The 27,899-nt window shown below is 42.4% G+C and overlaps 2 protein-coding genes and 1 long non-coding RNA gene across 9 annotated transcripts in view; 1 reads left to right on the plus strand and 2 right to left on the minus strand.

The window, feature by feature from the left end:
- Positions 1–3,812, minus strand: part of ARID4A (AT-rich interaction domain 4A) — a 47,057-nt gene extending 43,245 nt beyond the window's left edge. For all 4 annotated transcript variants that reach the window (XM_084519975.1, XM_084519974.1, XM_084519973.1 and 1 more), the window contains exons 1-3: positions 3,681–3,812; positions 3,210–3,278; positions 1,935–2,045 (exon numbers count right to left, since the gene is read on the minus strand). In XM_084519975.1, coding sequence (XP_084376101.1) covers positions 1,935–2,045; positions 3,210–3,215 — 117 coding nt within the window. In that variant the 5' untranslated portion in view covers positions 3,216–3,278; positions 3,681–3,812. The remainder of the gene's footprint in view (positions 1–1,934; positions 2,046–3,209; positions 3,279–3,680) is intronic.
- A 560-nt stretch (positions 3,813–4,372) lies between these two features.
- LOC311437612 lies at positions 4,373–15,813 on the plus strand. 4 transcript variants are annotated; one of them, XR_014693587.1, is made up of 7 exons: positions 4,373–4,643; positions 5,073–5,127; positions 5,588–5,669; positions 7,952–8,051; positions 9,237–9,381; positions 14,236–14,440; positions 15,458–15,813. It is a non-coding gene; the product is annotated as an uncharacterized lncRNA (long non-coding RNA). The 4 variants fall into 4 exon arrangements; XR_014693586.1 differs by having other exon boundaries at positions 14,236–15,813; XR_014693588.1 differs by having other exon boundaries at positions 14,266–15,813.
- PSMA3 (proteasome 20S subunit alpha 3) lies at positions 15,775–27,285 on the minus strand. The gene is made up of 11 exons (XM_084521058.1): positions 27,144–27,285; positions 26,357–26,439; positions 25,453–25,576; positions 24,356–24,457; positions 24,156–24,229; positions 23,512–23,584; positions 22,503–22,568; positions 18,956–19,002; positions 16,745–16,812; positions 16,540–16,604; positions 15,775–15,975 (listed from the first exon to the last, which is right to left on the minus strand). Exons 1-11 carry the CDS (start codon positions 27,162–27,164, stop codon positions 15,931–15,933), a joined length of 768 nt encoding a protein of 255 aa, XP_084377184.1. The 5' UTR covers positions 27,165–27,285; the 3' UTR covers positions 15,775–15,930.
- Positions 27,286–27,899: the final 614 nt, after the last annotated feature.

Below are 27,899 nucleotides of genomic sequence, written 5' to 3' on the forward strand. Positions count from 1 at the left end.
AAGATGTGAACCAGTAAAAGTATAATTAAAATAAGGATCAGCTACACTGCAAGTAAGGCATGTTTTTTGATTTAAAATCCTGTGTTTTGAGAGAGTAACACTGATGACACAGAATGAGCATAAGCCTATGCAATTTGAATCCCTAAGTTTGCAGAGACTTGGATTTAGAAACATTAAAGACAAATATTTAATGGTAATTGTTATTAACTGCTTCTCTGCCCTTTTCTGCAGCAAAAAGAGCTACTTAAGTGTCAAACATGTTTTAATCAAAAATTCCTACTTCTTTTCAGGATCCAAAAATTCAAGGAACTTCCTTTCTACCTATAAAGATGCCCAGTTTTATAGCTCCCTCATCATTCAACCACAGGCTACATGGCAGCTGCATACTAACATGCAGTTTGTAGTAATATGAATTCCAAACAATAACACAGCTCATGCCGTTTTTACTTTTTTTTTTTTTTTTTTTTTTTTTTTATCAGCACTGAGATAAATACAGGTAGTTCTGCTACTCAGGAAGAGACTGCTGGACTGTTTGGACTTGGGAAGTACGCCGGGGTGTGCCCACACACTCTTAATTACAATATCAGGCTTAGCTTGCTAAAACTTCAATTGTTATTTTACAACTGAGATACAGTGACAAGAATTTCCACCAAGTCCTATACTTACAAGTCTTTCCATGGAGCAATAAAGCATATTAAATACTTTAAAAGCTATAGAGTAAAAGAAACTCACACCCATGAACAGTCTAAATGCTCAGATCAAAGAAATAGATACAAAAATCAAGGATATCACACAAGGAAGGGGAACACATTGCTTCCTACAGAGCATCTCGTTAACACCGATTTCAAAGAACATTGCAAATTTCTAGAAGTACTCATTAAGAACAGGGGAAAAGACTGAAATATCTGAATAGTTTTTTTTAAAATTAGACTTCTTTTCATGATTTAAGAAGAAAAAATGATACGATCTATATATGTAACTGAAGAGACTGATAGCTTGTTCTACTTGATCTAAGCATTAAAGCACGTGAAAACTTAGATGTGTTCTAAAAAGCTTTCAACTCTATTTGGTAAGTTTTATTGGGTCGCTAGTGCCTTATTTACATATCCTGGACAGTAGACTAGAAAGTACGAAGTGGGAAGAATTTGAGAGAACAAAGTACAAGCACAACTTCTATATTTACTTTGCATCCTTAACTTCTATTTAACTAGGTTTTATTCTTGTTTTCCCACATTAGCATTAACAATAGTACTACAACATCAAAATAATGACTTTCTGTTTTGGTTGTTTTGGCATAAGACCTGTAAATGTAAATGAGTACTAAGTGCCAGTTCTAGACTGGCATAGGAGCTCAGCTACAGCTAAAGGAAACTACTTCAAAGGCGGTAGCAAGGTGCTCAAAGCTAACAAAGTATCATCCTGAACACTTCTAAAACCTGACCTAAAACACTAACCATTGCCATATTTTTCATTCTAACCTTGATTTATTTTGGCATTGTCTCTTAAGTAAAACTGACAATGTCAGCTGGAAGGAAATGTAATTTTTGCTTCTGAAGAGTCTGCTCTGTCTCTCATTACACATGTAAAGCCATAAGCCTCTATTCGTAACATCAAAACTGATTGCTGTGAAACTGATGCATTCAAAACAGAAGACAACCGTGATCAGGAAGTAAGTAGCACAAATAGGTAATTTCTAAGCCCGTTCCTGCTGAAACAGGAGTGAGCTCAAAAATTTGGAAACAAACAAACAAACAAAAAAACAAAAGGAAAAAAAAAACAACACATGAAAATCATAACTGCACCAGCATTTAAGTGTTCTTAAAATTCATATACTAGATTGATGAACATTTCCTAATCTTCAGGATTTTGATCTTTTCTAATAACCCTTTCAACACAGTGTTTTAATAACACCACCAAGAAGCACAGCATACTACCTTGACTTTCACAAGCCTTTTCACTGTCTTAATCTTTGCCTCACAGAAGGCACCACGGTACTTGGCACTGACATCAGTTCCCACTGTCAGGTAGGCAGGCTCATCCGCTGCCTATTAAGAAACAAAAAATAGGAAGAAAGTTTAGCTCTTAATTATTTTTACAGCTATAGCACCAGATATTTGATTTTTCATCTCAACTTTGAGACTTATTGATCCTTAAGTGATAAACAACGTCAGCAATCAGGCTGCTCTTCCCATAATAATTAAAAGAAAACAACAAAAAACAACAAACAAACAAGTTACAGGAAGTTTTGTTTCACATAGTGTCGCCGACCCGTGAATCTGTCAGCCTAATAACTCTCCTAAAAATATCTTTGAGACTTTTAAATTGGTATTTCAAACATCTTCTTAAAAAACAGGGTAATAATGTATAAGAATGACAATTAATTCAAGTTACTCTCGTACAACATACAAAAGGAAAATACTTCAGCTGCAGACCTGCAGTACAAAAGATAGCTGCACTTTTCTCAGCTATAAGCAATTCAACGACACAGATTATTTAAAGCATTTGAGACTGTTATCATCCCAATACCTACAATTAAGTCTGTACCATTCTATATATAGGACTTTTTTTTTCCTCCTGTGGACTAAAAGGAGGCCTCTAGAGAAATTCGCTCTGCTCTTTCAAACAGTTGTTAGCTGTTATTCTTTTTCCTTTTAGACGCCTTTATGAAAGTTCAGCCGCTTCTGCGTTTTGAGAGGAATATTTGTCAATGTGTTTTTTTTTTGTCTTAATCTGGGTTTATTACTTAACGTTTCGCTTTACGGTGCTTGTAGCAACAGATCGGCAAGGACAAAACCCCCGTGCTGAACACGTCCACCGAGACAGGAAATCAGCGTGGAATATTAAGACGCTGCTTTGTTGTTGTTGTCTAATTGCTATTATTTCTGAAACTCGGAAGCCAGGAAAAGTTTTTTCCCTCTTTTTGCGAGTTATCCTGTTAAGTTAAGGCTACGTAGGATGAGAAAAAAAAAAAAAACACCGGCAACAGCAGAAGAGAGGACAAAAGCTGTGGTTTTGCGAACTTGCAACAGCAGCGGCTGCTGCTACAGGAAGCGTTTCGAGGCAGGAGCCCGAAGGACAACAACTCTGAGGCACGGTGCGGACCCTCAGCTCGGGGCTCCCTCCTCAGCTCGGCGAGAGAGGCAGAAGCGAAGCGAAAACCTCCAGAGGAGGAGGAGGAGGAGGAGGAGGGAGCCCGTGAGGCAGCTCACCTTCATCTTCGGCCGTTACGTGAGGGCTTCCAGCTCCGGGACTCCTCTCGGCCGCGGCCAGGGGAAGGGCTGCAAGACAACGAGAGCGGCTGAGGGGCGGGGGGGCTGCCCGTGAGGGGGCGGCGGGGGAAAAAAAAAAGGGGAAAAAAAGGGGGAAAAAAGCGTCCCGGGGCCGCTCGGTGTGTCACGGCGCCATTGCTCCCGCTCCCGGAACCGCACGGGGAGGCTGTGGGGGGGGGAACCGGGGGGGACCGAGGGGGAACCGGGGGGGACCCGGGGCCCCGCCGCCGCCTTCCCCGCCCCTCCCAAGTTTGGGCGCCGCCGCCTCCAAGCTTCGGGATCCTTGTGGGGGGGGGGCAGCAACGGGCGGCCCCCACCTCCGAGCCCCCCCCTCCCTCCCTCCCTCTCTCTCTCTATGGGGACGGAGCGGTGGAGTTGTGCCCGCCCGCCCGCCCCGGTTTCGCTCCGTACCTGGAAAGTGGGAGCGAAGTGGGCAGCGCCCGCCTCAGCTCGGCTCGGTTTGGCTCGGCTCGGCTCGGCTCTGCCCGGCTCGGCTCGGCTCGGCTCGGCCCCGCCGCGACGACGCCGACACCGCCCCCCCCCGCCCCCCCTACCCGTGAGCGGCGGCGCTGAGCGCGGCCCCGCTCCGCCCCCCCCGGCCCGCCCGCCCGGACTGGCAGCGGCCGGGCAGCGCCGAGCCCAATAACAAGCTGTTGAGCAGAATCCGGCCTGCTCGAGCTCCCATTGGTCCCTTCCTCACGCCCCCCGGGGCTCTGCCCCGCCCGGATTGGGCGCCGCGGACGGCGCTCCGATTGGTCGCAGTGAGGACGGCGAAGGGTATTGGTCAAGCGTCGACGCAGGTAGAGGCACGCGGACTTTTGATTGGCTCTCCGACAGGGAGCGACGCGATTGGTGGCGGTTAAAGTGAAGTCACCGAGCCCCCCGCGGCTGATTGGCGGGAAGCGGAGCCGGATGCGCCTCCGAGCGCGACGATTGGCTGCGACCGGGAGGCGAGGAACAGCGGCGGCGCGACGCGATTGGCTGGAGCCGCCTCCGCGAGCCGCGCAGGGGCGGGGGAACGAGGAGAAGGGCGGGGCGGGAAGGAGGAGGGGGGGGGAGGCTGCGGCGGGCGCGGCGCGGCGCGCATGCGCAGCGGCGCCGGGGCTGCCGGCGCCATTTTGTGCGCGGCTCCTGCCCATTTTAGGCGGCCGCGGGGCGGGGGGGAGGCGGCGGCGCCGCGGGGCCGGGCCCGGCTCGGCCCTCACATGGCGGCCGCGGGGCCCCCTCAGCGCCCTGGGGCCTCGTCACGGAGCGGTTTCGGCGTCTCCTCGGCGGTTTGGCGGTGAAGCAGGGAGGCTACCGGGGAAGGGAAGCGGCGGTGGTGGCGGTGGTGCTGCCTCTGGTGGCGGCCGCCGGGCTGTGAGGCGGCTGCAGGTAGGGGGCGGTTGGGGGGGGGGGAAGGGGGCGGTGTGGGGGTAATTGGTCGTTACCGGGGTCTGCACCGCCACAGGCTGGCGGCTCCCGGTGCCGGTTACTGACAGGAACCAGCTCCACGCGGCCGTGCTCGTGTTTTAATGGTCTTGGCCCTGTGTGTGAAGCCTGGTTTGTGCTCTGATTGAGCGCAGATCCGTTATTTTTCCTCACATTAAAGAAAATCTATCTGATTTCAGTAGCTTTTTCAGCTACATCCGTACCTTAGGCTTATTTAAAGCAGCAGTGATAGCATCTATCAGTATCATCTATCGTAATTACAAAGCCTGTTTTGCCAATGCTGCAATAAATGGATTGTTAGCTTATCTGTATCTTCCGTGTGAGATCTGATTTAAAGATTATTTTATTTTTAAACTAAATTTGGTATTCTAGGAAGCAGCAGGCAAAGAGACAGTTCTCTACTGAGCTTAAGTGGCACTTAATACAGGTAAGCCCTAAATCTCTAGTAAGGGTTAATGCATGCAAAGAATGCTTAGAATTGACTACAGATCATGTCTAACATGTTAGAAGCATAGCTCTGGATTTCTGGTGTGTGGATCCTGGTTGTAAAGATGCTTGAAGACATGCACAAGTTAGAGGAAGGCTTGGGGCGTTTCTTTTAATGCTGAGGGAGTTTTGATTTTTGTGGTGTGGTTCCAGCTGATGCAGTGAATAATCTGAAGAGCAGTCAATTATTTAGAATACATTAAACTTAACTCTGCTGGTAGCAAAACTTTGAGACTTTATTTTGAATGTAAACGTACGGTATCTCTGTGGATTGTATTAGCTGAATCATGACTTCAGACTGTAAGATTTTGGAGCAACGGTTTATATCTCTGTATTAAGTACAGTACCACTCAATAAATAAACTTGTGACAAAACTAATCAGTCTTGTTTCTGATTTCTAGCAGAAAAACTCTGTCCACCTGGGTGTATCTGTTGCAGCTGGCGTGCCTAGGAAGCTCTTGGCACATCATCCATCTAACTACTGTGAGCAAGCTTTTTTTCTATATAGTTAGTCATCAGAGGAGGTGACTTGTTCTTTTATGGCATTTAAAGCACCTAAGAATGTCTAGCTAGGCAGCACACCAGAGAGCATAAACATTCACACGCAGCTTGGGGATGATGTCTGGTATAATGGAATGAAAAAGCTGCACTTTTGGCACGCTGGAGACAACTCCTATTTTTGGTTTAAAGTAACTTTTCATTGAAACGTGAACTTCCGAACTCAGAGCAGGACTATGATATTGAGGTTTTGCATCTAAAAGTATGTCAGTGTGAACTAGCCCTTGAGAATTAAATATAGCCTGGCTATACCGTATCCTTGCAGTTGTGCCCCTTCCCCCCACCGTGTGATCTCTTACAGGGAAACAGTTGACAGGAGTGGAAAAAATGAGCAGCAGTTTTCTGGTGCGAGCCACTTTAACTTTACAAAGCTAACACTTGCTTTTGAGTTATAGTATGAAACAATCAGTAGGAGTTTTTATCTAATCTCTCTGTAAATAGACGCGATAAAAGAAATAAAAATATTTAACACCATTGTTCAAAGCAGGGGCACTTGTATGATGTGTGCTTTGTTAGCACCAAAGGCCTTGTGGGACAGAATAATCACCTTCTGGGTGTGTGTTTTGTGCTTAGTTTGTGCAAAACAACACTGAGGCATCAAGATACCCTAAATTCATAACTGGTCTTGATGGCTCAGTCCTATAAGTAAATTAGAAAAGTTAATGTACTTCAAATTTCCTTGGTGTCATAGTTGCAGAATTCACAGGGAAGTTGTTCAGCCTTGCATATATGCGGCATTCAATAGGAAAAAGCAAACGCAGTAATTTGTCTTGCAATTTCCTTAGTACTATGAGTAGCATCTTAATATATTTTTTTTTGAGTGTGGATTCCTTAGGAAAAGAGAGTATAATGAGAAGAGATTTCTGGGATAAGTAAGGTGTTTTAATTCTCTTCAGTAGTCAGACACTGCTCTCGATGTACTGCATTTACATATAATTAGAAACTCAATATGTATACAATCACGGCCAAAACATTCAAGGAGTATTAAAAATACTGATTCTTGTTCTAAATTGAGCTTCTCTGTATATAATGAAACACTATGTTACTTTGTTCAACTTCACAGATGTTCAGGGACTGCCAGCTTCTTTTACTTTTTGTTTCTAGTGTTTAGTTCTTCTTTTTTAGATGCCCTTCCCCTTGGTGTTTCTGTGCTGCCAGTAAATAGGCGATATTTTTCCAGCAGTGGTTGAGCAAGCATCTGCCTTGTGGTTCAGAACCTGTCTGTGTGGAACTGCTGAATTTCTGCACAAATGAAGGTCAAATGTGTGCTCTGACTCTGGAACTGGCTCAAAAGAGTGTGTCAAGGAGTTCTGGAGTACTTAGTATACTTTTATAAGGGGAAAAAAAGGGGGGAGGGAGAGGAACAAACCCCACAGAAAAGCGATGACACCAGAAAGATCAGTTCTTAATAGCTGCATCATAAAAATGAAAGGTCAAACCTTTCCTACTCATGGAAAAAGTTGTGCTTTACTGCTCTCAGCAGCAAGTTCCTTCATGTTTATAGATATAAATAGAGATAGGTAGATTAAAAAGTGTATATTATATTAAAAAAAAAAATAAACTATTACCAACTGCTTTGCTACCCCAGCACTGGCACTTTCTTGTTCTCATACCCAAAAAAAATGGGTATGCAGTGATCCAAACAGAAATGTGCATGCTGTCTTTGAATGCTTAGTTGTGAGTGTTGTTGGAGAAAGCGTAGCAACCCTTCAACCTGAATTAGTGCATTACATTCCCCAAATCTGACTGGTGGGTTCTTGAACCTGTTGGAGGTGTGTTTTGCACCAGTACAGTAAGTTCTGGATGTGAATAATCATGAAAATACTTCTAACGTAGCGTTTTGTATGAGGGGAGAGGGAAAAAAAATCTGAGTCAGCTTTCCTGTTAGCTCTGACCCAGCTGTAGTACTCGCTTTGCAGTTTCTCCTTCCAGGAGAAACAGGAGTAAAATGCTGCTATGTGCTCAGCTTGTCAGAGTGTATCTTGTTAGTGGCTTCAGGGATCTCCAGGGAGAAGCGGCCCCGCTCTTCCTGAATAAACTACATCCAGACTCTGTTGTGCTTGTGGCTGCACTTTGTAACTACAGCCCTGCGTGCTATAAGATGTGTGCAGAAACTAGTGACACATCGGCTGGTCTGCTATTAGCAGCGTAGTACCAAGAGAAGAAGTTTGAGTTCTCAACTGATGGAGCTGCTGCTTTCATCCTAGAAGCTGAAGACCTGTGCAGCAGCTGCCGTTTCAGTGTGGCGGAGAGCTTTGGTTGCCATCACCTGGATCCCAGTGATCAGTCTGTCCTCCAAAACTTGAAGTAAGTGCTTGAGATCAAGCATGGGTTCAGTTACTGCTCTGGGTGGTAACATTACTTCACGTGGCTGCTGAAGGAGAATGTTCCTACGTACATTTTCACAGGCTAACTGGTAATTTAAATGCCAGGAGTAAAGGTGAAAGATTAGATCTAGCTGTCATTCACGCGTAATCAAACTTTGTTTCAGCCTTCCATATAACTTGTTTGCAACAGACACAGCTTGGTACTAGAAATGTATCCTGTGTGTATATCCACATGGCCTATGCCAGTGCATCAACCATTTTAGCACAGTAAACCGAATGAACACAGAGTTAAAATAAAACTAATTGATTACCAAAGCATCTCTACTGCATGCAGCTTTTTCTTTGCCTGGGCTCCAATATGTAGGCTCTATTGTTGGTCTAAACAGTTTACCTGTGCAATTTTTGATCTTTCAAAGTGAGAAGAGACGTTCTCTATGGGATTGGAAGAGTTGTTCTCTGTAAATATAGTCAGTCACTAGTCTACGGAGAAAATATGGTTTTAGTGTTCCTGAAATAAACTCAAGTTGAAAACTCCTTAAACTTGCATGTGAAACTCTACATGCTCCTAACACTAATACTTCCTAACAGAGTCAAATCTTGTTTATAAATAGTAGAGCTTGAGTAGCTTCCCATCTAAATCAAACATACAGGGTGAGACTTGAATGCAAAAACTGCTCTGGGGAATTGTAGTTACATAATTTAAACTTTAACATTTAAATGAGTTTGCATGCTGTGTTTGAAGAATCTTACTGCAATCTTCCAAATAAGTTAAATTTCTGGTAGATTATACTCCTCCTCAAATACTGAACTTCTGGTACCTGCTTGGGAGCAACTACAGATTCACTTCTTCAGCTTTTGGTGAAACCAAATTGGGAGCAAACATACACTGAGTGGGTGTCTGTTGTTCATATTGTTCGTATCTAAGATGTTGACTGATGCTGAAGTTGGAGAGCTAAAATCAGTTCTTTTTCTTTCGGTAAAGAGAAGTAACTCCAGCTGAATTATTTTTCTCAATACCTGTGTTAGAATATTGAGGACAGTGGTTTTTTTGCTCTCAAAGTAATTTTCAGAGTGATTTGTCACAGCCAGTCTGAAGTAGGAGTCCTCCTTGCTCATGCTACCTGTTGCCAGTTTATATCCTGACAGGCTTTTTTTCCTTCTGCAGAAGGACTCGTTTAAGAAGCATGAGAGGAAATAAAACTTAAAAGCTGTGTTTTCACATGCACAGGCTTCTTCTTGCTCTGTTTGGATTTTTACTAAGACATGTTTCCATACTTGCAGAGGAAGAAAATACTGTTCTAATACTGAAGGTGAGTCCTCAGACATGGTCTACCCACCCGCACAGGTGCCCCCTCCAAGCCTGTTGACTAAAATGGGGGGATTTTCAGATGCAGGGTGTCAAGCACCATCACCCAGCTGGCTCAGGGCTAGGGCTGCACGCTCTCTCCTTGTCACTGTTCCAGAAAGCAATGTGTATGCCACTATTAGTATGCAGCCCAGCAGAAAGAAGCAAAACTACTTGTGCAAGCAGGGATATTCAGCAAAAGAAAGCCTGTGAGGGCAGTAGTTATGCCCTTTCTTCTAGGGCTTTTACTTGTCCAAATTAGTTTAATCACTTCTGGTTAATTTACTTTTCAGCCTCAGCTAACAAGAGTGCAGTTCGTCAGTATTGATTCTTTTCTAAAAGCATTAACGCCCTCAGTCTTTTGAATTAAATGTTATTAGCTGTAAGTAGCTGCTGTTAGTGAGAATCGCTTTGGCCAGTGATTACCTTCTGATTTTCCTCCTGCTTAGGCCTTTTTTCCAAAGCGACTCTTTCCCTTTGTGTATTTTGCTTGAAGGATATTATTAGTGGTAGTTAATTTCCAAGTGGTGAGGGAATTAGCTGACCAGCCAGCACTGTGTTAGCACAGTTAAGCTGTGAATTAATTGCAAGATCACACTGTTTGCAGGAGGCTGGTACCTGCAGGGGTAAGCTTTCTCCTGTCAGGAGCTGCAGTTCTGCTGTGCATGCTGCCACCCCATTAGTTAAAACCAGCACAGTGTAAACAGAATCGCTGAAATGAGCTGTGTTGTGTTGAGTTACAGAACTGTCAAGGAACAGAATTTGTGACTTCTTGTGAGTTTAATTAGTTTGGGTCAATGAAATGTGTCTTATTAGTGTGGTAGTGGTCTCCTCCTTGTGAGCAGCAAAATGGGTACAAACTGGTGTGAGAATAGAAAGGAACATTTGGGCTGGGTGGAATGGTTGCTTGTTAAACTGGAACTTTCCTACTGGAAACAAATCAAGCTATGCTTTCATCCAGCTTCCCGAGTCAGTATTTCAGATTTCTTCTATTCCTGATGCATTGAGAAATGGGCATGGGGGAAAAAATGCTTCCTAAAGTGGTGATCTTTTTAGTGTGGAAATGCATGGAATGAGAGCTGAGACTGAGCTTTATGTAAGCATGCTGTTAAAGTCACCTCACACTTCCTCTGCTGCTGTTGGAACCTGTTAACGTAGTCTCCTTCCTACCCCCAAACAATGAACACAGCAGATTCCTGCTTTTTTGAAAGCTCTGCGAATAAAACTTTAAAAAGCTTCCTGGAGTTAATTTAACCATTGCTTTTGGTGTGTGTGTGCATGTTCAGAATGTATCAGCTTCTGGGTGGATTCACTGTTAAGTTAACCTACCCTTAGGTAATAGAATGGTTTGGGTTGGAAGGGGTCTTAAATATGAGCTGATTCCACCCTCCCGTGGGGACATTTTCAATCTGTTGCTGAAAGCGAAAGTGACTCTGAATGCATGCATCTGGGGCTTGCAGGCTATACACGTCCTATCAAATGATGTCTAACTTTACACAATAAACAAAACTTCTTTCTAAATTTTTACTTGTCTTGTCTTGTGGCAACCAAAATGTGTTGTTTTTTTTTTTTTTTTTTTTGGTGGGTAGTTCTTATATTGTCTTTAGGGGAAACTTCAGGGGATTCCTCTTTTTCTTCTGTATCTGATTATATGCACATGTTTGGACTATAAACTATGCCTGGCTGCTGCCTGCTTTATTCTAGTTGTCCATTTTTGGTTGGCACAGCAATTTGTAAGAACCGTTTTTAAACAACTGTTTCAGAGTCCTTTAATAGCAGCGTACTGAAGATGAAGAGCACTGCATGGTGGTTTAGCCCTCCTGGAAATGGGAGACTTGGTCTGAACTCGGTTGTAGGTCTGGTGTTCTCAAATACTAACATGTATTTATTGGATAGACAGCAAGGCTACACCCCTACCTCTTCTGCAGCGTGGTTTCTGCAGCTCTGTAATTGGGCATAAGTAGATGATCATCTAATATGGAAAGTTAGGAGCAGTTAATGTCTCAGAATAGCTCCCAATTTGTAGGTAAAAGTAACTTCCTTGCTGTACGTAACTTGAAAAACTGGTGGGTGGAGGAAAAACTAGTCCTTGTCTTAGAGACAACTGAAAGGAAGCAAGGGGGAGCAAACACTCCTTACTGAATTTTTGGTGGTGGTACAGCCTCAAAATTGTCATGACAACTACACCTATTTTTCTCTTCAGTATCTCGAAGTTCTGCATGATTTGGGTGACTGCAAAATAATGTACGTTATTTTGCTTTCCTGCTGATAAATGCTTAAGCTATGTTGTGGAAATCATTGTTTTGTGTCCTGTTGTATGGTTACAGTTCTGTCTTAAGGAGGAGACTTGCAGTATCACCTATGTAGTTAGACCAAAGCTCCTTCCTTAAGGGTGACTTGGACTGCAGAGCCAAATAGCATCTCAAGCGTTACTGTGTCAGTAACTTGGGACTTTTAACCTTAGGCCAGCACGCTATTTTTGGTTATGAGAAGTAACAAGCGACCTGATGCTTGGCACGCTCCTGATCCGCATGGAATTAATTGTTTCAAGTGCTTTTCTTCTGAGTCAACACCAACTATGGCATAGTAAGAGGTATTAGGGAGATACCCTCATGTATATCTATCTGCCAACCTGGATTTTATGGATGGGTTATGTCTGAGATGTTCGAACAGCTCAATCTTACCTTGCTTTAATCAGTAATATCAGTCACCTTTAATGAAGATATTACCCAAAACACTTTTTATGGCCACGTAAATCAGTACAAAACTGGAATTTGATTACCCTGATGGTACAGCTTAGATCTGATTTTTGAACACTGCAAGTGAATTTGCCTATCTAAAATCTGTTTTGGTGCAGTCATGGAGATAAATGTAAACTGGATGGATTACTTTTAAACTTGTCACCTGCAGTCCCCTTCATTTCCTCAAGCAAGGCCTCTGTACGTGGACTCGCTGACTAACCGATTGTAACAGGGAATGTGACGTACCCAGTTGTACTAAATATCAGAGCAGTGATTCATCAGGTGCTGAACAACTATCAGTGGGTGTGTGAGACGTGAGAGGCAGGATTATACTGCACATCCGTTCTTGTTCATTGCTAGATCTATGTATTTCTTAAACCTTCCTGTGGTGGAAGGATGACTTTAAGCTAAGAGATGAGTTGCTCTGTACAGTCTCTTTTCTGTTGTGCTGTTAGGGCATGTGCTTTGGGTCTCGAGCAACAGTATTTGCCATGAATACTCTGAAGTTGTGTTCCAGCATGGCAAGAACTACAGTTATGCATTCCAAGTGCGGATCTGACTTTCTGCTCTATTATGTATTCCCATAAATGGCCAGAGCCCAGACCAAGAAGGTTACTTGTTAAGCCCACAGCAAGAAATGCTGCCATGGTGTGGGCTAATTAGGCTCTTCTGCTAAATTCAGAACTGAAACTTCCCAGTACTCCTGGCAGAAACATTCAAAATGAGTGCTAAGAATCACCTCTTGCTTATTTAAGCCTGTGATTCAGAAATTTACCTTACCATGGACGCATTTTTTAGCCTTGCAGTGTACTTCTGCATTGCAATGTTAAACTCAAAATCAACCATTTTCAGGCCTCTCACGGAGTGTCTATAACACAGCCAGATACTTGTTTTTTCCAGGCCTGTATTTAAGAAATGGCCCCTACTAAAGGGAAGTTTTTTTTCTGTTGAGATTTTTATACTCTCTCTTTTTCTGTAACAAATTTGTTACAGATTTTTTTACTGTAACGAATTTATTTCTGTAACAAATCCTTGTGTATGTGATGATCTTGCATCTAGTTTTAGCCCTTCTCAAGCTTAGCTCCAACCAAATGATTTGCCTCAGCTCTGTATGTTTAGAAATAAGACCTGGTCTTCATTTAAGCAAAGTTTAACAATGCTGTGCTGTCCTACAGCATTTGCAAGTTTTTATGTAGTTGGTGTTGCCATTTTCTTCTCTTGGAAGACTTCTTCCTCTGCTCAACTTACTGTTTGACACAGCAACAACACTAATTCTTAGCAGCAGAATCCACAAAGGCTGGCATTTAGCCTATCAGCTGTAGACTAAACTAGTGAAAAGTGATACTGCACAAATGTATATAATTGTGTTCTCAAGTAACATGCTTCAAATTAATAAGGTATTAAAGTGCAGTGTTGTCTCACTGGCTATCCCAGCGGGCACTTCTGCAGCTAGGTGAAGGCTACAGCAGTAGCTGTAATGAGTTTGCAATAGTTTTTCTGCTGAAATGAGGATCCTTCTAGCCTAGAAATGAGTTCTGAAGTTCCACAAGCCTTATTGCTCAAAGGTAGCAATTCTTAATGCATTGGAAGCCTGCTAGGTTTCTCCTGTTTTCCTTTTAAATGTTAAGGAAAATTGTATTACTAAAACAGTGTGTTCAGTAATTACTTCTCCTTCTTATTTTTACTGCTTCTGAATAAATGCTAATATACTTCCCCCAAAAAGATCCTTCTAATTCTTGCCTTATCTTTTCCCCATCTGGGGCCAATAAAAATAAGAGGAGTGGCTTTTTTCCTTGCTAGAGCTGAAGGTCAGTTCTCTGTGATAACTTAAAACCTGACAGTAACACTCAGCTTGGAATTGTTTAACTGAACGTTGCCATGACAGGTAAGTTCACTGGAAACATGTAAGCTCTTAAATTGCTTCTCATTGGGCTTTTCTACACAACAAGCAACAAACCAGAGCATGCTTTGTCAAAGGAACTTCTGTTCTCTGATAAGTATCCACTCTGAAACTTGAGTAGGAAAGTGGCTGTGTTCCTGCCTGTATCTTAACATGGTGAAATATTTTTTTCATGCAGGACTGATATTGTTCTTCTCACTTAAAACAGAAACTGAACTTGTATGGCTGCTGTACTTCCTCGGCCTAGTTCTGAATGGCTCTTACTAAAAGGATTAGAGGGACACCTGTAGCCATGTAAGGATGGCTTTTAATTTCCATTCAGCAATACTTCAGGTGCAGAATAAAGACAGCCTGAAGAGAATCAAGGAGTCCTGTTACATATGGTGAGTGGAAGCTCAGCCCTCAGCAAATGCTTTAGACTGCTGATTAGTTCCCTAACTGGCTCTCACTGACTCAAAGAGCTGAATCAGCAGCAAGCTTCAGTAGTAAATTCCAGCTGAATGCAATACAGAACTAAGCCCTGACTCAGTGTAACAACTGCACTGTTGCCTCAGGAGACAATGCTGACTGAAGCTATCCATCATGCTCATCATTCATGTCCGTGCAGGGAGGCCTGACAGTTCTAGCAGAGTTTGAAAGCTGTGCCTGGCAGAAGCAAAAGTTCATGCAGCTTGACTGCAGCAAACATAAGCTGAGATGGTCATTCTGCACTGATGCAGACCCATCTATCTCCATTTTCTTTCCCTTGCCAAAAAAAAAAAAAAACAACTAGCTGTATCCTATAATTCCTTTAGAAAAGAGAAAGCAGAAGCACAGAAAGATAAAAACTAGGAGGAAACATTTTAATAGGCTTGTCATTACTAATATGTAGTACTGAAGCTGAGGCATTTGATTTGTTAGCGAAGTGTGCATTTTTGGATTAAACATGACCTCTGAATTTTAATTTAATGTATAAGACTTGCATTTAGAGTTTTAAAGTGGTGAATAGGCCTTGTCTTTGAAAACTTTGAAGTGACTAGACTAGATACTGCCTCTTTTCCTAGGAAAGAGGAGGGGTGTGGGAAATGGGCAGGAAAGCTTGTTTTCAGTTCCCGGGAAAGTTAACTATTGCTTCAGAACTGATTTAAGTAACCATAGCTGAATAAAGCTGTGAAAACTTGAACTGAACTTTTTTTTTTGTTATTCCAGTTACACAGCTTAGTAGATCTCAGCCTTACAACTTAACACAAGCACTGGTGTTCAAGTGCTTCACATTGTTTATTTTTCCTAGTGTGGTCTTAACACTTCAGATTAAAGCTTTTTCTCCCCCTGCGTTTCTGTTTGTTATACAGGCTGTTTGAAGTTGTCAGCTGGGTATATCACTAAAACTGGCAGCTTTTTTTTTTTTTTTTTTTTTACAGCTAGGTATGTTGTCTCCTGCCAAGCAGAATCAGGGACTATGGTGACAGATGAACTTGATTAACCAAGATCATGACTTGCAGGATTAACCAAGTTCTGCTGTTTGCTAAACTAGGTAATGTAAGCAGGAGACTCATCAGATTTCTAAGCAGATGACTTTTTCAGTACCTAGCCTAGCTCAAAACTTTGAAGTAAGAGGAAGCAACACCAACCTGATAACATCTTTCCTTCTAGTGGCTGTTTTGAAGTACTGTACAGTTTGGAATACAGTTGCCTCTTGATAACGCTGACCTACACTATATTGAAATAACAGCTAGCAGACAGTAAAATGGAAAATTTATTATTAGTGCAAGTTGGTCACTCAGGTTTTTCCAGCAAGTACACAGTAGCATCCCATGCTTAATACATTATAAACAAACTTGTACTAAGTTTAAAAAAAAAAAAGAAGTTGAACTTGTCCTGAAGTAACAATGTGTTACATATTGTCATCGTCTGATTCATCTTCCTCTTTCAAAGATTCCTATTTAAAACAAATTGATGAAAAGAATAGTTTAATGGCTGTTCTACAGCTTGCCTGGAATAAGCAAAGGGAGTTGTGCTGTCGCTTTACAATCCTCTCAATCTGTACAAAGGTTGGTATTCAGCAGGCTAGTTCCTATTTTTAGGAGTTTAACACTGAGCACCATTACCACTTCTAGAACAAATATAAAGCTGTTAAATGCTGGGGGGCTAGCTATCTCCAGCTGCTTGTCTTTTAATAAGTCATGTTGACTGCAATAACTTTACCTTTCCTACTCACGCCATTATTGAAGAGGAATATATTTACTTCTGAAAGAGAAATAACTGTGCAAACCTCCTGAAGTATAGTTTTTAAAAGAGTTCTCTAGATTACACTGCAAAAGTCTCAATTCTCTCTTCAGAATATCAGCTACTACATAAGTGATGCATGACTCTACATTTTCCAGCCATCACAATGCTGGCATCCTACTGTGGATTGATTCCATTCCAGCTTTGGCTAGTGGAACCCTGAGATGGCAACAATGTTACTGTCAACAATGATACAACAAAAGATGTTGTATCTTACCTTGGCGTACTTTTCTGCTTCTTCCCTTATGTCTTTGGGAACAATTTCATGTTTTCCACCGGTTACTGCAAATAAAAAGAGGTGCAGTTGAAGCAGAATTCATATAGAAACCTTGATGTACAGAAAGAAGTTAAAAAGCAAATATTTTACTTCGGTTACAGGAACTTAGATTTTTGGTGTTTATAGAAATTTAGAAATCCATTACCTTCTCCAACCCAGCTGAGTTCCAACTCAAAAGCTTTATCTTTAACTTCATCGTGAACTATGTAGATTCTGTAAAGAAGTAATATTAGAACAGATTTGTCAACACGTCAAATATACTCTCTTCCTTTCACAGATTTCTTGTTCTGTTGAAATAACTGTTCTTACAGTTAATACATGCTCTGCTTTCTCCCTCACCCTTCCCTTATGTGCATCCCCCACAAAAACAAGAGCACATCAGAGTATTCTAGGGTTGTTAGTATAATAGGATGTTAAATAACTTGCATTTTAGCTGTATTAATCTAGTTGAGATGCTTAAGTTATCTTAAACAGGACAGCGGGCCCTTTATAGAAAGTGATATTTAGAATTCAGATACTGCAGAACCATGGCAGCATCGTCTGTTCCTGCTGGATCAGTCCCAGCAGCATCATATATTTCTCCTGTAAATCTTAGTTTACACTTAAGACTAAATCTGAACATCATCATATCTTGTATCTAATTAGCAACCTGTACATTGAGCTCTCCATCCTGACTGCCATGCTTACAGCAAATGCTAACTTCAGGCTTTGTTTATTGAGAAAGCAGTGCTCCTTAGCTTGTTTCAGAGAGCATGAAGCCAAAAGCTGAATGAAACCAGCTATTTCCATCGTCACAGAAAGCTGGGAGACGAGGGAAGAAGTAAGGATGCCTCCAGTGACACAATAACTACTTCTAATCAAAGTTTGATAAAAGTATTGTGAAACAAATATATAGGAGAACAAAGTTAACGTGGGTGTCCAAGGAAATACTGTATGCTTACCTTCTTGACACCCCTGTGTCGCTGTCAGACTGCACTTAATGATAACCTACATGATCCACCTACACCCTTTCTTAGGTGTTACACTGCTTACAAGCTTTATGCAATAAAGTGTACTACCATGAGCTCTTGAAGAAATCATTACTTTGGACTCTGGCAAGTACTTTGGGATTTAAAAAAATTATTAAATTGTTTGGTATCTTGCTAAATGCTACTAGGGACTAGCTTTAAGCTAGAAGAAAACTCAACTGTACCTAGAATTGCTGTTAAGTTTTGAGCTGAGGCTGAATTAAAGAACAGAAGGCTTCTGAGCACTTGAAAATCTGTGCCTCTTTTGTACGGTTTTAGAATCAGTCCTTGTTAGGTTTCAAGAAGAGTCCACACATTCTTTCCTTTTGCTGCTACCACGATGGCCTCTGACATAACCTGCAATAAACTCACAGGCTGCAACACAAACGATGGAAACATTTGTTCCTTCCTTATAACCTTCTAAGTAATAGCCATAAAACACCTGAGATCAGTATCAGATGTGACAAGCACAGACATGTCTCTGGAAAACATTAAGCGTTGTAGGTAGCTGAGGGATACTTGTATTTGTTTGAAAATGATAATTTACAAAGTATTTTCAAGATTACTACTGGCCAATTCGTGCACTACCTAGCACGTTTTCCTGGTCTCTTTTCTCCCCTTACTAGTATGTGATTTGCACCATGCCGCTCAGTCAGCATGCTATACTCTGAGTTCGTGGAATGGCATTAGCAAGTTCAGGTGATGTCACTGATGCATCATCTTAAATTGCATCAGTAAACAAACTGCCCTGTAGGTTAGCAAGTTCAGTAATTCCCGCATCTTCATGTGGTATGAACCTCATCAGTGAAATGAAAACAGCTATACCCCGTAAACCTCTTTAAACAAGGAGTTTACCGTGTTTCTTTTTCAAGCGCTTGAATCTTTTAGGAAAATAAGAAGGCTACGTCAGAGACCTCAGTTTCATTTTTGGCCTGCTACTTCATGTCTGAAGCCCCAGGTGATTGAACAATCTGCACAACACAGTATGCACCTCTTCAGGACCAGGACACTGAGTTTCTCCCAGCTGTCACTTAGTTTATATATTTTAAAACCAGTGACTATGTTCAGACAGTTTAAGCTTTAACCCACTGCTGCTACAAAACTGCACCTATAACGAGTAGCAGAGATAACAAGCATATTTTTTGCATCCTTTGTCATTTTGCAGTATTTGGGTAGCATGTCCCACTTCACAAGAGGAAAAATAGTAATATACTAGAGTCAACGTGAGCACGCATCTAAGAGAAGTGAAACCTGGTACTACATTTAAAAGGAACAGTCTCAGTTTGAAACCGTAGCAAGTTCAGCAGTACCAATTTTTGTCAACTTGGAAAAACAGGTTGGAGACTTACATTTTCGCAACCTCTTTAACAACATCACGGCAGGTCATTTCCTTCATCTGTGGGCAAAAAAATACACAGCTTAAGAGAACGTCCAGTTTTTCATTTCCACAAGGCCAGAAAATGAGTGCGCACATACCTAATGGGCCTGCTGTTATTCTCTACAAGTGCATCTTTCACTTTTGTTCAACCTACTACATGCAAGCCATTCTTCCAGTGAATAATTTTATACTTGAATGTTCCTTAAATAAAATGTGAGTGTGAAAGACTCCCCACTTTAAAGTACTTACCATCGGGGAGCTTAGAAACTGAACAGCTACCTGTAACATCATCAAAGCTTGACTCATTCTTAGATGCTTTCTGATAAACTACTGTAAAATACCCACATGTACAGTATGGAGGAGGCACTATATTTTCACATGCAACATCCACACTCTTTCTAGGTAGCACACTAATACTTTAGCTCTTACCAACATACTGTTGCAAGCAAGTCTGACTTGTAAGTGATGCCCAAGGAGGGGAATACTGGTAGGGTGTTAACAACCAACTGCATGGCTGAGCAAGGTATCAGCAACTCATTTTGTATTTTGTCACTGCTACCTCTCAGTCTTCTGACAGCTTCATAGTTAATCAGAATAAAGTCTCATCCCAATTTCTGTGACAAACGCATATTCTGCAGATCAAATCTCTTACCAGTCAACTCTTTTGGACCACTGTATTTCATTAATGCAAGTTTGTTTCAAAGTTATTTCCTTTCTCAATGTTTCATTTGCACCAACCAAATAAACATCAGCTGTTGATCTATCACTCACAAAAACGCCCCTGGTGTTTTTAATTGAAACCAATGGGCCCTCAGACACAGGATACGGACCAATTCGTTACACATTTTACTGACACTTTCCCTAGCATAAAGTGATTTTCAAGTTCAAAGTTATTTCTGTCTTTTCCCATTATTTACACTGAGCTCAGAGTAAAACGCACTACTTATGTAGTTTACCATCTCTGTCAGACTTTCAAAAAGTTTTCAAAGCTCCTGTACAGAAGTTAGTTTTGAGACATGGGTGAAGGACGTAAGACGACATCAGTTTTTTGTTCACGTTGAAGCTCGCTGCACTTTCTAGGGGTAAAGCACACGCCTGAGTAAGCAGCGGGCAGGGAAAAAGGAACATGCCTGGTCAGACGGACGTGCCATCATATTTGCATTCCAAGAAGTTTCCTAAACAGACATTCATTGTGCCAGCCCTTACGCTTGTGACACTCAATCTGTAACGCAGCCGCTGACACTCTGCTATTTACAAGTACAATTTGCGTTACACGAACATTTAAATGACCACGTGTGTTTATGCGTATGAACTTGGCAGTGAACCAGGAAAACCCAAAGGTCTGTTACCATCATGCACATTTACAAGTCAAAACTTGGAGGTTCAGTTAATCTTTTGCCATGATCCTTTTCCCATCCTAGATAACATTAACTCTACAGACAATAATAGGAAACACCATAATGGTTTATCACAGGGGTTAATTACAATTATGTCTATATACTAAAAGATTTTAAATAGTATCTGGAGATGTTTGAGAAGCACTGTAGAAGAGACGAAAAGATTCAAATCCTCTCCATGTGATCACAGGTTTTCCTGCAGCTGAAGATTAGGAAGCGCTTGCGTAACACGCAATAGGTGTGATCCCTGCAGTGTTTTTCACTTGCAGCGTAAGCTGCACACAAGGGTTTCGCATGCTGCGTCCCCTCCCAGATACAGCCTTTGCTCCACAGTACCTGTAAGGCGGGTTTTAAGGTTTTGCCTACATGCATGCCTCTAACTTCCCACCCATAGTCATTTCTTCCATGGGTGAGAGTCTTAGTCAATAGGCAAATCACCCCACACAAGCTCGTGCGCATCTGTCTTCCCACTTCAGTTTTGTCACTCGATCAGAAATTCATCTTAGCAAAATTAACTCTGCCCTGGGAACCTGCCCAGTTTACAGTTAACAAAAAGCATCAGCATGCAAGACTGCGCTTGGTTCACACTGCTCTGACAGGATCACACGCCTTACTGAAGGCATTCTGCAAACAAGCCATTGAATAAATCAACGCAGTTGTGCTGTGTGGCACACCACTCTTCCTTGTGCTACACTTCATAGGAAACACTAATTAGCTGCACGAATATCAAGCAATAAAGGTTTTGAAAATCCCAGCACTGCAGAGAAATTTTTTTAGTAAATTATCTATTACTCAGCATATTATCTTTATGTCAGTTTGCACACGTGGAAATTGAAAGAATGATTTCTCAGATGCCATGATTCCAGTATCAAGATCAGATCATCCTATAGGACTCCAACCTTTACTTTGGTGTTAAAGCACCTGTCCACATTCAAGATCGAATGAATCGTGTCTAGGAATATTTTCAATTTTCCTGTAATTTTTCAGAAATGGACTATTCTTAAGACTGTAACAACCAGATGAACTTGAATTTTTCAATGAACAGCTGTGATGTACTTTTGTAGATCAAAACTATAAATAACACTCAAAAATTACAGTAAGAATTAATAAGAATTACAACAAACAGGCCAAGAGCAGAACTGTCCCATGCTGTCTCTGGTTCCAAGCGATTCAAATACTACAACCCAAGAGGAGGACAGAAGTCTTCCAGGGTTCCAACCTAACTCTAAGTCATCTTAAGGCACACTGATACATTTTGGTCAGCTTCTCTCCATGGACCAGTTTCACGTAGCTAACTGTCTACACGCTCATTCAGAAGGCTATGAAACAGCTTCTCAGCGTGCATCCGCAGAACTTTCTTGTAGCACTTCACAAAATTAATTACAGTATTGCACAAGCAAGAAATGCTGAACAGAAACTGCCCTTTTTGTTGTCCATGACAGCACGCCACATAGTTTATTCCCTCTAGCATTCACAGCACTAAAGTCCTCTTCATCAGATATAACAGATGTTTTGGGGAGTGTATTACAGTCAGCAACAACAAGCAGCTAGAGGAAAGGAGAAGAAAAAGGAAGAAAAGGAGAAAAAACAGAAAGGGATAAGAGACAGTACCTCAAGATCAGCTAGCTGGGAAACACTGTCTTAGCTGGCAAGGATTTTCTTTTTCTTCATTAACATTTTCAAGTCATAATATTCCAGGGGTTGCTCAGTATTCTGCAGTTTCATTCACTGTCCTTAATGAGACCAGCTTTTTTCAACTTTTTAAAGAAAAAGATCATCTAAAACCTTTGGGAAAAAAATAGATACACCACCCTGTACAATGCTGCCCTAAGGCTTTCATTCACAACTAGAAAACTTTATTGTGTTTTTATATGAATTCAATGAGTGTTTGCTGGCATGCATGGCAGTGTATGGTCATGCTTCCTATTTAAAAAATGTGGACTCCCTATGGACTACCCGTTGCCCAGGGGCAAGACTTCAGAAATATTATAATTGAGGCCAAAACGATCTACAAGATACTTCTTCTGCTTCTCTTGTATCCTGCATATGTTAGGCATCCAGAAAAGTAATAAGGTAGGAATATTTGCCTTGAAATGACAGAATAGAACTAGAACATCATACCTGAAGTTTTTCAATTTCTGTTTTTGCAGCCTGCCTGGCTTTACCAATGGCACACCCCCAATAACCCTATAGAAAAAAAAAAAAAAAAAGTTTAGTTAAATACTATGTCCTCTACAGTTATTATCATTACATATGTACCCCCCAACCCCACTCCCATAATAATAAGGCAAATACACCATAAACCTTGGTATTCTGTTTCAAGTAAGATTTCTAAACTGGAGAACAGAATCCAATTACTAGATTAAATACTGCCACCATTGACAGAAAATTGCTCAGTAGTTGCTCTGGGCAGAAACAAGTCTGTTCAATTTGTTGCAACAGATCATCTACTGTAATTAAAAAGAAAAGCAAACTAGAGAAGTTCCACGGTGTGTGTGTGTGGGGGGAAAAATCAAACACAAAAACCCCACCTACCATGAAAATACATTGAAGTGTAAGCACGTAAAATTGAGCACTTTTGTTCCTCTCAAGAGTTACACTATTAGACATATTGAAATTAAAAAAAAAAAAAAAAAAAAAAAGTACCATCCTGTGTGTAACACAAAGCTGAAGAGACAAAGAGAAGTACCCATTTTGATTTGACTTGCTGTTAGCAGCCAGCATCAGAGCAGCAGCCCTTGTTTATCTAAACCTCTCTCATACACAAAGTATTTTGTGAATGGGGCATCACTACAATACTCATTTTTTTGGGGGTAACGTGTGGGGATTTTCATTGGATATAACCAGGTAGAATGAGCTACCAAATTTCTGAGAGACAAGCTTTAAAAAATGAGTTTCATGGAGACTGTGCTACTTCCAATAAATAGACAGTGTCTGTTTAACAAAGGCATGCAAAAGAAAAAAAAACACAACAGCTCTGTTCATCTTAGGCAGCGATCCACTGGAGATCTTCCCAGGGGAAGAGAGCAACAATTAAGAGCACTTCTGGAATGGCACTTACTGGTTTCCAAATTAGGAGCTTTTAAAGGGGGAACTTACACTAAGATGGAAATATTTCTGACACACTCACGTATGAAACTCCCGATGGATCAATCATGTACAGCTGTGCACCATCATCGTTATCATAGGACCCCAACATGAAACTGATTGAGAAAAAAGGGAAATTAGAGACATTTCTTCTACCAACGCACACAACTATGAAGACTAAACCACATTTCCTACATTCTTCTTGGTGCCTAACTCCCTCTGTTCTGCTCCATTCTATTAAGTGAACAGCTTAGGGTGATCACGACACCAAAGTGCATGCAATTTGCAGGAAACATTTTACTTGATCTGTAACTAGACAGCAGATCTCAGCCTATCAGTCCTTTTGTGCTGTAGCTGCATGGCAGCTCTAACCTCTTTATCTCTGAGGGTAAGCAGGATGATCACAGAGGAAAGTTCTGCTTTCAGGACTGCCCCAGATTTAACTCTTTAAACTGCCTCAGCTTTAAAACTGAAGGACAGACAAGTGATCCACCTAGAAGCTTGGTGTTCCCTCATATGAACACGAATTTTATCCCATAAATTTTTCCACACATACAAAAAAGGAGGGATCTGTTTACAAAATGACTCCTAGGTTACTAACACCAAGTTTGAAAAAGACTTCGGCTGGTCTAACTAGTTCCAGCAGGTGTGAAACAAGATCCTTACAAACATTTTCAAAAGACTTACCTGCAACCGAAAGGTCTGACGGCGCTGTACAGAGTGTATGCGTGCACGTACATGGCCACTCTGTCCGCAAGATGCTAAGTGGAAACAAAAATTAACGTCTTTATTTGAAGGAATAAGTAAGCCTCAAGCAGCAGAATTTAATTCTCAGAGCCAAGACAAAGAAAACAAAGAACCCTACAGAAGCTGTGCCCATTTCTTACCTTCAGTGGGATATCATAGCCGTAGTTAGATCTAAAGTTGGAAGCCTCTTCTCTGGCTATGTCTGCCAAAGAGCGAGCATCGGCCAGAAGTCCTGCTACTGCCTGAAATGAGAACGCCGATCAGCTAGCCCAAACATTTCTTACAGAAAACTTTTGAGAAGTCTAATCACGTGACTTAACTAAGATCTTTACTGAATTCTACGTATTAGTTATTACAGCTGAGTTCAATCAAGCCATGTCAAGATGATTAGATTCTAACACAGTATAGAATTTTTCTCTAGGAAAAATTAATAACTAAAATTATCTTCATTTTAAGTAGTGTCTTCTGATTTGCCAGGACTATATTAATCCAAGCAATATTTCATATTTCATATGAAGTATTGATATTGATATTCATATTTCATACGAAGTATTCGTAACGTGAGTATTAACTGCCAACATGTCATGTATTATACATGACATATAGTTTGGTGTAATACTTCACATAACACTTCACAAGACATCCATAGCAATGTCCTTTCTTTGTCCCCGTTTTGTATGACAGCCTAGATTAGAAAAAAAATCCAGTTCTCTCCCCGATACCGGTGACATCACCAGTAAATACAGCTTCGTGTATTTTTGTCACCCAGCTGCCACTACCTGGTGTCATCCTGACATCACTGGTACGGATTAGCCAGTAATTGGTGTCAGCCTTGACAGAATTCAGCTGACTCTCAGACCATTAAGAAGGAAAAGAATCTTGCACTCAAGTGCTATTGCAGCATTTTCCCTCTTAACACACCTCTTTTCTTTACTACATAAAAAAAACAGATTTATGTTCATATTCGAGTTTGAGCAACTGGACTGCTGAAAAAAACTTCCAAGGAATTTTTAACAGCCTCAAAACATGTACAAGTTTTCTATTTTACATTTAGAACTTTGTGTGCGTGCAATCAAGAATAAATTACAGGAAAATAGTCAAAAACTCTATAGCATTTTTATGTAGACACAAATCTTAGCATAACTTAATATCTTCATTAGTGATTCTCAGGTGTATCTATTTCTCCTTTTGAGCAGGAAGTCCCTTTCCGATTATGAGAAATTAAATTGTAACTCACCATTCCAACGTGTCGGTCAACATTGAAGAGACGTTTATTGGAACCCTCCTCGTACAGCTTGGACAGAACCAGTTTCTCTACCCCAAAGACGACGCCATCCTTGCATCTTATCCCAATTGCTGTACTGAAAGACAAGAGAAATGGAAGTCTCACACAGAACCAAACCGTAGTGTAACTAGTGATGAATTCACAAAATACTAAAGCTACAACATAATTTCCACAGAAGTAGATCTGTTACAACCCCACAACTGAAGACAACAAGGGGGAGGAGGGGGAAAACAGCAGACTAAGCACATCAGTATTTCCTCAGAGGAAGGTAGAGCTGGCTGACAAGTCCCCACTCAAACGTTTCACTGATCCTTATTTGGCACTCGGGTGAGCCAGCCCATGCCTCGCTAATCCATCAGCTTCTTGTTGCTACCTCGCAGTTGGGGTTTTTGCCTCACAGCTTTCCCTTGCATGTACTTGAAGGAAGACAGACGCTCCCAGAGAAGCTGAAGTAGCTTTCAGAGAACTTGTATGTCCTCAAGTTCTTGATGAATGCAAAGAAGGCATCAAAAATTAATGAGGCTTTGAGCACGTCAGGCTTTCAGTGACTCAGTTTGCATCCAGATTTTGCCCCAAAGCATAGGATTTTATTGCCTTAACACAGATGAGCAATTTTACTGTCTTCTTTTGCATTCTGCACAAGATGCCCACTCCTACCAAACTGCAAAGCAAGCACAAGCTGTTATTCTACTTTTATGCCTAATTTGATGCCTTGTAAAACGAAGCTAAGGACATTGTTGCTTAAAATGACATTAAAATTAGTTCCATCTGCAATGCCATCATGCTTGGCTAATCCAATTACATCGCTTTAATAACGGCCATCCAACAAGCAGCAATGCAGGCAGTGGTATCTTACCTACTGTTCTCCACAGCTTTCATTGCATATTCAACCTGAAACACTCTGCCATCAGGAGAAAACGTCGAAGCTGACAGGTCATACTGAGGAAGAAAACGCGGTACTCAGCAAAAGGGTGTTATTACAGCATCCCGTTATTTTCAGAGCAGGTCTATTTAAAAACATAAGACTGACACTTGTGGGACATTTGTGGGGATTAAATATTATCAGGAGGGTACTCCATGCAGTGCAGTGCAGGAATCACAGAATCAATAGGGTTGAAAGGGACATCCAGGATCATCTGGTCCATTCCCCTACCACCAATGTCACCCCCTAACCCATGTCCCCAAGCACCAGGCCCAACCTTCCCCTGAACACCCCCAGGGACGGTGACTCCCCCACCTCCCTGGGCAACCCGTCCCAACGCCTGCCTGCTCTCTGAGCAGAAATGTCTCCTCATTTCCCACCTCAACCTCCCCTGGCACAACTTGAGGCCATTCCCTGGTCCCATCACCGGTTACCTGTGAGCAGAGGCCGACCCCCAGCTCCCCACCCCTTCCAGGTACCTGCAGAGAGCACCGAGCTCTGCCCTGAGCCCCCTCTTCCCCCGGCCTTGCTCTCCCCGTCCCCGCGGGCCCCAAACCCGGGCCCGGCCCCACAGCCGCTGTGGGAGCCGCGGGCCCAGCCGTGACTCAGCACAGCCCCATCCCCTCGCTCCCCGCTCCCCTCGCAGCCTCCCCGGGGCCGCGCAGCCTCCTCCTCCCGCCGCCCCCTCCCGGTCCCGGTCCCCGTCCCCCCCTCCCCTCACCCCGGTGCCGATGGAGCTCATGGCGGCACCACAGCCCGACCGAGCCCCCTCACGCTCCCCACCGCCCAACAAGCCGCGCTCCCATTGGCCAAAACTACGGCCTGGAGGAAGGCTGGGCGGGAGGGGCGGCGCGGCGACGTCATTCCGAGGCAGCGCGCATGCGCCTGTGCGGCGGTGAAGGGCAGGCGGTGGGAGGCGCTCCCCCAGCGCCCGGCTAGCTCAGTCGGTAGAGCATGGGACTCTTAATCCCAGGGTCGTGGGTTCGAGCCCCACGTTGGGCGGCGGCTTTTTGCCTCCCCTTCATCGAGGTCAGGGTGTGTGTAATTATGTTAATTATCGCAGTGAGTGCTGCGTTACAGCAAAAGGGAGAGGATGGGAAGCTGCTCAGGCCCCTGCTCCAGCCACCAGTTGCTCCTGCAGGTGCAGCACCCAGCAGTGTCCTGCCAACAGCGCCCAGCCAGGCTACAGCAAAGCCTCAAGAATGGCATCAAGTAAAGCTCTGAGAACCTCTGGATTTTTTCAGCATAACTGCTGCAGTCAGACACGCTTTATGAACTCAAGAAGACTCCTGGTATCCCAAATACTTGCTGAAAGCTAGGTCCAGGTGGAGCAAATTCACATACTCCATAGTTCTTCCCTCACAAAGCTGTCGCCCCTGAGTTTCCGTGCCAGAAGCCGAAAATCCTGAAGTCTTCCAGCCAGCCATGCAGGCATCAGCCTTGGGAGCAGGGTTAGGGCAGAGCTGCACACCGCACA

Source organism: Aythya ferina (genome assembly GCF_964211825.1).
Source record: "Aythya ferina genome assembly, chromosome: 5".
Taxonomy (NCBI): domain Eukaryota; kingdom Metazoa; phylum Chordata; class Aves; order Anseriformes; family Anatidae; genus Aythya; species Aythya ferina.